A 9,045-nucleotide genomic window follows, 5' to 3' on the forward strand; every position below is an offset into this window, starting at 1 on the left:
TTTAATACATTTGCAAAAATGTATAAAAACCTGTTTTCGTTTTGTCATTATGGGGTGTTGTGTGTAGATTGATGAGGATTTTTATTTATTTAATCCATTTTAGAATAATGCTGTAACGTAACAAAATGTGGAAAACGTCGAGGGGTCTGAATACTTTCCCAATGCACTGTATGGTTAGCTTCAGTTTTCTGGTTTCCACTAGTTACCACAGCCACAAAGTCAAAATTGGCAATATGGTAAAAATGCATGCAAACAAAAATGTGTTTTTTGGTCTTAATTGAAGGCATAAGGTTAGCAGTGTGGTTAAGGTTAGGGTTAGATTTAAAATCAGATTTTAAGAATAGAAATGATAGAAATAGGCTGGGTTTTGTAACTTTGTGGCTGTGGTATCCAGTGACAACCCAGTTTTCTAGCTCATAAAAGCCGCCTGATCCCAAGCTTACATTCATGTTGTATCTGCAGCGTGAATCAGTCTGTTATTTACGAGGCTACTAGTTTTCTGTTGGATGTTACAGATTTAAAGAGGTATCGGATCTTTGGATACCAGAACACAAATGTTTTGTAGGCTATATTTTGGAGGTGCCTTGAGATGTATTTTACAAAAAACAAACAACACATTTCTGAGGCTTTTACTTTTAGTAGTAATAATAATAATAATAATAATATTAATATTAATAACTTCATAGAACTTATGACATTTTAAACTCACCAAGTTAAAACAAAGTTAAACAGTGTAATCAGAAGATGGGAGTAATTTGAACACCTTCCTCCTCCTCCTATCAGAAATGTTCACATTTTCGGTACCCAAGGATCCGGTCTCGGTGCGGTTGGGACATGTTGCCACCATGCCATGCTCGCTCACCCCTTCCATGAACGCGGAGGGCCTGGAGGTGCGTTGGTACCGGCCCAAACATTTCGACAACCCGGTCTTGCTCTACAGAGAGAGACAGATCCAGGAAGCCATACAGCAGGCCCAATACGTGGGCCGCGCCTCCCTTGGGCTCCGGGAGGTTACGTCAGACGGGCTGAAGGGAGGTGATGTGACCTTGAAGCTGGTTAATGTCACTCTGAGAGACCAAGGGGAATATGTGTGCTACGTCAGCAGTGACCAGGGCTATGAGAGTGCCAGTGTCTTTCTCAACGTGACTGGTGAGTTCATTCAAACCAAACATATCCAGGAATGATGCTACAGAAATGAAATGGTCTCCATCATAATGTCTCCATCATAATGTCTCCATCATAATGGTCTCCATCATAATGTCTCCATCATAATGTCTCCATCATAATGGTCTCCATCATAATGTCTCCATCATAATGGTCTCCATCATAATGTCTCCATCATAATATCTCCATCATAATGTCTCCATCATAATGGTCTCCATCATAATGTCTCCATCATTCTTTCACAAATAGTTAGTTGAATTATCTGAGGTATAAAAAATAAAAAATAAAATGTGAGACTCTCGGATTACGTGACAGTATTTTGTTTAAAACCCTCCTCAATATTGTGCACTTGATCTCCTTCCCAGTGGTGGGCACCCCTCCTCTCCTCTCAGCGGTGAGAAGAGATGATGACTCTGTGAACGTGAGCTGTGTTTCCCATGGATGGAAGCCTAGGCCCAGCCTACAGTGGTCAGATGGGAGGCAGACTCTGAAACCTGAAAGGCTGGACTACAGCAGTGGTGCCCAAGGTCTGGTGTCTGCCCACAGCTGGATCCTCTCTTCCCACTCCAGTGCTCCCTGGGTATCCTGTTCTCTGGTTCTGTCTGAAGGGGAGGAGTGGGAGGGAAGAGTGGACCTACGGAACCTTGCGGCTGTACCGGGTAAAATAAGGATAATAACCTTGTTTCTTTCTGCTATGAGCATATGGTGATCTGGAACCTATCACAAGGTGTGTGTGTGTGTGAGTATTTATTAAGCTTCTGTGTATGCAAACGTGTGTGTGTGTTTGTTTGTTTGTGTGTGTGTGTTTGTGTGCGTGTGTTTGTGTGTGTGTGTGTGTGTGTGTGTGTGTGTTTGTGTGTGTGTGTGTGTGTCTTTGTTTGTGTATGTGTGTGTGTGTGTGTGTGTGTGTGTGTGTGTGTGTGTGTGTGTGTTTGTGTTTGTGTGTGTGTGTCCACCAGTTTGTTGAATGAATTAAGGGTGACCTTCTTTCCACTTCCAGAGGCTTCATCAGGACTGCAAACAGCTGTCATCATTTTAGCTCTGCTCCTGGTCCTGTTCGTGGTCTTCACTGGTGTGCTCTACAAAAAGAGAGGTCAGGTCTATGTTTTGGTTTCATAGTTATACTATACAGTTGAAGTCGGAGGTTTACATACACCTCAGCCAAACACATTTAAACTCAGTTTTTCACAATTCCTGACATTTAATCCTAGTACAAATTCCCTGTCTTAGGTCAGTTAGGATCACCACTTTATTTTAAGAATGTGAAATGTCAAAATAAGTCATCAAGTCATCACCTTTATGGCGGCAGGTAGCTTAGTGGTTAAGAGCGTTGTGCCAGTACCCGAAAGGTCGCTGGTTCTAATCCCCGAGCCCACTAGGTGAAAAATCTGTCGATGTGCCCTTGAGCAAGGCACTTAACCCTAATTGCTCCTGTAAGTTGCTCTGGATAAGAGCGTCTGCTAAATGACCAATTATTATTATTATTATTATTATATCCCTCCTAGTATTCGATTGAAACTCATGTGTGTTTTGCTTTTCAGGAAGAGAATCAACACGTGTGCCTAAAGGGGGTAAGGAATCTTCTCATCCACATCACAGTTTTTAATGTCAGTGTTCACAATTTGATTTTCAATGTTTAATTATATAAACATGTGCCCTAAATGTTGTGGCATATTATACTGTAACTAGGCCTACATTGATCCTGTAAGAGAATACAATTAAAACTCAAAATCAGTACTAAATCAAGTCAATGGACACTAAATTAGAAACACTACCTATGGACCATATTCAGTGCATTCAATCACCACAATGTAACATATTGTCTTTCTTTATCATATGGAAAATATTGATCCATAATACAGAATACGTACTGTACAGAATACATGTAACATTTCCCCACTGTTTCTGTTTTCGTTTAGATATAGTGGATATAGAGACTATGAGACAAGCTGAAGGTAATTTATTTAGAAATTATTCCGGAGACAATCAAGAATTTATTTTGATATGGTCTTTCTTTATTGTACAAGGTGCTATATAGAACCTGAAAGGGGTACTTCGGCTGTCCCCATAGGAGAATCCTTTGAAGAACCATTTTTGATCCTACATGTAACCCAAAAGGGTTATCCTATGGGGGCAGCGGAAGAACCCATTAGGAACCCTTTTTTCTAAGAATGTATGGACAATATTGATCCATAATACAGAATACTTACTCTGCAGGATACATGTAACATTTCCCCACTGTTCCTGTTTTTGTGTAGATATAATGGATATAGCGACTATGAGACAAGCTGGAGGTAATCTATTTAGAAATTATCCGGAGACAATCAGAATTTATTTTGATATTGTCTTTCTTTATTGTACAAGGGGCTATATAGAACCTAAAAGGGGTACTTCGGCTGTCCCCATAGGAGAATCCTTTGAAGAACCATTTTTGATCCTACATGTAACCCAAAAGGGTTCTACCTGGAATCAAAAAGGGTTCTACCTGGAATCAAAAAGGGTTATCCTATGGGGGCAGCGGAAGAACCCATTAGGAACCCCTTTTTCTAAGAATGTATGGAAAATATTGATCCATAATACAGAATACTTACTGTACAGAATACATGTAACATTTCCCCACTGTTCCTGTTTTCGTTTAGATATAGTGGATATAGCGACTATGAGACAAGCTGGAGGTAATCTATTTCGATTTTTTTCTGAGACAATCTGATTATTATTATCATTATTGTTAATATTGTTAATATTGTTGTTATTATTATTGTTGTTGTTGTTATTATTGTTGTTGTTGTTGTTAATATTGTTGTTATTGTTGTTATTGTTAATATTGTTATTGTTATTATTGTTGTTATGACGGTTCATTGTCATCTCTTAATTCTGTGTTTGTCCTCAACAGTGGATGTCACACTGGATCCCAAAACAGCTCCTCCTTATCTAAAAGTTAGTCCAAATGGTAAAGTTGTGAGAGACCATTTAGAACATGTATGTCCTCCGGGTGAACATGCTTATATACTTGGAACACATGGTTTTACCTCCGGCCGCAGTGCATACTGGGAGGTGGGACTGAGTAATGACAATGTAGAAGTTAAAGAATCCTGGTGGGTTGGACTGGCAAGTGGGTCTGTTACAAGACAAGTACCAGCCATACCTTCCAATGGTTTCTGGTTCCTGTCCTCAGACAAAGAGAAATGCTTACGGCTTAATATGACACCTAACATCCTTCTTCCTGCCAATCCTAGACCGCAGACACTAGGGGTGTATTTGGACTATGACAAAGGAGAACTCTCTTTTATCAATGTAAAAGACAATAAACATATTGTCACCGTGAGAGCTATATTCACAGGGGAGGTGTTTCCTCTTTTTAACCCAGGTAAAGGTGACAAAGCCTCTATGACGCTATTAGATGTCAACCACTATAAAACAGCCACTGTAAAAGTGCCTACTTCAGAGGGAGAGAGCGTTGTCTCCCCACCTGCAGAAGATGCTGAGACTGATGCCCTTCTCAATCCCTCATCATGGTCACTAGAAAATATCAGATTATACTGACTGGTGCCAAGAGTATGTGCATTTTAGGTTTCTCTGATTGTTAGTTATACAAATCAAATCAAATCAAATTGTATTTGTCACATACACGTGTTTAGCAGATGTCATTGCGGGTGTAGCGAAATGCTTGTGCTTCTAGCTCCGACAGTGCAGTAATATCTAACAAGTAATATCTCACAATTTCACAACATACAGTTGAAGTCGGAAGTTTACATACACCTTAGCCATATACATTTAAACTCAGTTTTTCACAATTCCTGACATTTAATTCTAGTAAAAATTCCCTGTCTTAGGTCAGTTAGGATCACCACTTTATTTTAAGAATGTGAAATGTCAGAATAATAGTAGAGAGAATTATTTATTTCAGCTTTTATTTCTTTCATTACATTCCCAGTGGGTCAGAAGTTTACATAAACTCAATTAGTATTTGGTAGCATTGCCTTTAAATTGTTTAACTTGGGTCAAACGTTTTGGGTAACCTTCCACAAGCTTCCCACAATAAGTTGGGTGAATTTTGGCCCATTCCTCCTGACAGAGCTGGTGTAACTGAGTCAGGTTTGTAGGCCTCCTTGCTCGCACACGCTTTTTCAGTTCTGCCCACACATTTTCTATAGGATTGAGGTCATGGCTTTGCGATGGCCACTCCAATACCTTGACTTTCTTGTCCTTAAGCCATTTTGCTACAAGTTTGGAAGTATGCTTGGGGTCATTGACCATTTGGAAGACCCATTTGCGACCAAGCTTTAACTTCCTAACTGATGTCTTGAGATGTTGCTTCAATATATCCACATAATTTTCCTTCCTCGTGATGCCATCTATTTTGTGAAGTGCACCAGTCCCTCCTGCAGCAAAGCACCCCCACAGCATGATGCTGCCACCCCGTGCTTCACGGTTTGAATGGTGTTCTTCGGCTTGCAAGCAACCCCTTTTTTCCTCCAAACATAACGATGGTCATTATGGCCAAACAGTTCTATTATTGTTTCATCAGACCAGAGGACATTTCTCCAAAAAGTACGATCTTTGTCCCCATGTGCAGTTGCAAACCGTAGACTGGCTTTTTTATGGTGGTTTTGGAGCAGTGGCTTCTTCCTTGCTGAGCGGCCTTTCAGGTTATCTCGATATAGGACTCGTTTTACAGTGGATATAAATGGTTTTGTACCTGTTTCCTCCATCATCTTCACAAGGTCCTTTGCTGTTGTTCTGGGATTGATTTGCACTTTTCGCACCAAAGTACGTTCATCTCTAGGAGACAGAATGCGTCTCCTTCCTGAGCGGTATGACGGCTGCGTGGTCCCATGGTGTTTATACTTGCGTACTATTGTTTGTACAGATGAACGTGGTACCTTCAGGCGTTTGGAAATTGCTCCCAAGGATGAACCAGACTTGTGGAGGTCTACCATTTTATTTCTGATGTCTTGGCTGATTTCTTTTGATTTTCCCATGATGTTAAGCAAAGAGCCACTGAGTTTGAAGGTAGGCCTTGAAATACATCCACAGGTACACCTCCAATTGACTCAAATAATGTCAATTAGCCTATCAGAAGCTTCTAAAGCCATGACATCATTTTCTGGAATTTTCCAAGCTGTTTAAAGGCACAGTCAATTTAGTGTATGTAAACTTCTGACCCACTGGAATTGTGATACAGTGAATTATAAGTGAAATAATCTGCCTGTAAACAATTGTTGGAAAAATTACTTGTGTCATGCACAAAGTAGATGTCCTAACCGACTTGCCAAAATTATAGTTTGTTAACAAGAAATTTGTGGAGTGGTTGAAAAACGAGTTTTAATGACTCCAACTTAAGTGTATGTAAACTTCTGACTTCAACTGTATCTCACAATTTCACAACATATACCTAATACACACAAAACTAGTAAGGAATGGAATTTAAGAATATATACATGGACAAGCAATGACAGAGCGGCATGGACTAAGATACAGTAGAATATTATAGAATAGAATACAGTATATACATATGAGATGAGTAACGCAAGATATGTAAACATTATTAATGTGACTAGTGTTCCATTTCTTAAAGTGGCCAGTGATTTCAAATAGGCAGCAGCAGCCTCTAATGTGCTAGTGATGGCTATTTAACAGTCTGATGGCCTTGAGATAGAAGCTGTTTTTCATTCTCTCGGTCCCAGCTTTGATGCACCTGTACTGACCTCGCCTTCTGGATGATAGCGGGGTGAACAGGCAGTGGCTCGTGTGGTTGATGTTCTTGATGATCTTTTTGTCTTTCCTGTGACATCGGGTGCTGTATGTGTCTTGGAGGGTGGGTAGTTGGCCCCTGGTAATGCATTCGGCAGACCGCACCACCCTCTGGAGAGCCCTGCGGTTGTGGGCGGTGCAATTGCCGTACCAGGCGGTAATACAGCCCGACAGGATGCTTTCAATTGTGCATCTGTAAAAGTTTGTGAGGGTTTTTGGTGCCAAGACGAATTTCTTCAGCCTCCTGAGGTTGAGAACATAGAGAATCCTATCTTCTCTTGATACTGTTTAATCACTTTGTTGACACAGGCAGGATTTCACATGCTTGAGCTCTCCACTTGTACAAATAATATGATTTAAAGGCCCAGTGCAGCCATAAAAACATAATATTTCCACACTGAGGTCAGAATGATATTGTGAAATTATGAAAATTATGATAATGCCATATTTTTTATTTTATATTATTAATTAAGTACTTAAAAATCATACAATGTGATTTTCTGGATTTTTTTAGATTCCGTCTCTCACAGTTGAAGTGTACCTATGATAAAAATTACAGACCTCTACATGCTTTGTAAGTAGGAAAACCTGCAAAATCGGCAGTGTATCAAATACTTGTTCTCCCCACTGTACATACATACATACATATAAATACATATACATACATATACACTACCGTTCAAAAGTTTGGGGTCACTTATACATTTCCTTGTTTTCAAATTGATCAGAAATACAGTGTGACATTGTTAATGTTGTAAATGGCTATTGTTGCTGGAAACGGCTGATTTTTTATGGAATATCTACATAGGTGTACAGAGGCCCATTATCAGCAACCATCAGTCCTGTGTTCCAATGGCACGTTGTGTTTGCTAATACAAATTTATCATTTTAAAAGGATAATTGATGGTACGTAAGAAGTGCCCATCAAGCCAATCCAACTTGTGGGAGGTGCTTCAGGAATATCTACATAGGCGTACAGAGGCCAATTATCAGTAACCATCAGTCCTGTGTTCCAATGGCACGTTGTGTTTTTTTTGTGTTTTTTTTGGGGGGGTAGATCAGCTTATTATTGCAGATAGATTGTAAGTTCCATCAATGTAATTGTCTGCATCACTTCCAATCCCCCATGTTTATATATATATATATATATATATATATTCCCCTTTATTACTTTCCAACCCCGCCACCCTTTCCCTACTTGGGGTAAACTAGTGAACAACAACGCCTAGGCCTCTACTTTCAGTTTATACTTACTATCTACATTTTATGGACAGAGTTAATTTTACAATAATTATATTTTGTTAGTTTTTTCTCCTGAACTTCTTCTACTCTCAACCTCTCCGATCATTTTCATGATGTCCATCCGGTTTGCTTCTATATGCCATATCTTTCTAACTGTGCTCTTTCCCAAAAGCTCCAAACATACAACATACAGTGGGGAGAACAAGTATTTGATACACTGCCGATTTTGCAGGTTTTCCAACTTACAAAGCATGTAGAGGTCTGTAATTTTTATCATAGGTACACTTCAACTGTGAGAGACGGAATCTAAAACAAAGATCCAGAAAATCACATTGTATGATTTTTAAGTAATTAATTTGCATTTTATTGCATGACATAAGTATTTGATACATCAGAAAAGCAGAACTTAATATTTGGTACAGAAACCTTTGTTTGCAATTACAGAGATCATACGTTTGCTGTAGGTCTTGACCAGGTTTGCACACACAGCAGCAGGGATTTTGGCCCACTCCTCCATACAGACCTTCTCCAGATCCTTCAGGTTTCGGGGCTGTCGCTGGGCAATACGGACTTTCAGCTCCCTCCAAAGATGTTCTATTAGTTCAGGTCTGGAGACTGGCTAGGCCACTCCAGGACCTTGAGATGCTTCTTACGGAGCCACTCCTTAGTTGCCCTGGCTGTGTGTTTCAGGTCGTTGTCATGCTGGAAGACCCAGCCACGACCCATCTTCAATGCTCTTACTGAGGGAAGGAGGTTGTTTGCCAAGATCTCGCGATACATGGTCCCATCCATCCTCCCCTCAATACGGTGCAGTCATCCTGTCCCCTTTGCAGAAAATCATCCCCAAAGAATGATGTTTCCACCTCCATGCTTCACGGTTGGGAT

The 9,045-nt window shown here is 40.0% G+C and overlaps 1 protein-coding gene across 1 annotated transcript; it reads left to right on the forward strand.

Annotated features, from left to right (window-relative positions):
- Positions 1–784: 784 nt before the first annotated feature.
- On the forward strand, positions 785–4,414 carry LOC121564481 (butyrophilin subfamily 1 member A1-like). Its single transcript, XM_045216164.1, has 7 exons — positions 785–1,149; positions 1,530–1,823; positions 2,165–2,257; positions 2,706–2,735; positions 3,084–3,119; positions 4,058–4,114; positions 4,401–4,414. Exons 1-7 carry the CDS (start codon positions 786–788, stop codon positions 4,412–4,414), a joined length of 888 nt encoding a protein of 295 aa, XP_045072099.1. The 5' UTR covers position 785.
- Positions 4,415–9,045: the final 4,631 nt, after the last annotated feature.

This window comes from Coregonus clupeaformis, unplaced genomic scaffold, assembly GCF_020615455.1.
Source record: "Coregonus clupeaformis isolate EN_2021a unplaced genomic scaffold, ASM2061545v1 scaf0624, whole genome shotgun sequence".
NCBI classification, from domain to species: Eukaryota; Metazoa; Chordata; class Actinopteri; order Salmoniformes; family Salmonidae; genus Coregonus; species Coregonus clupeaformis.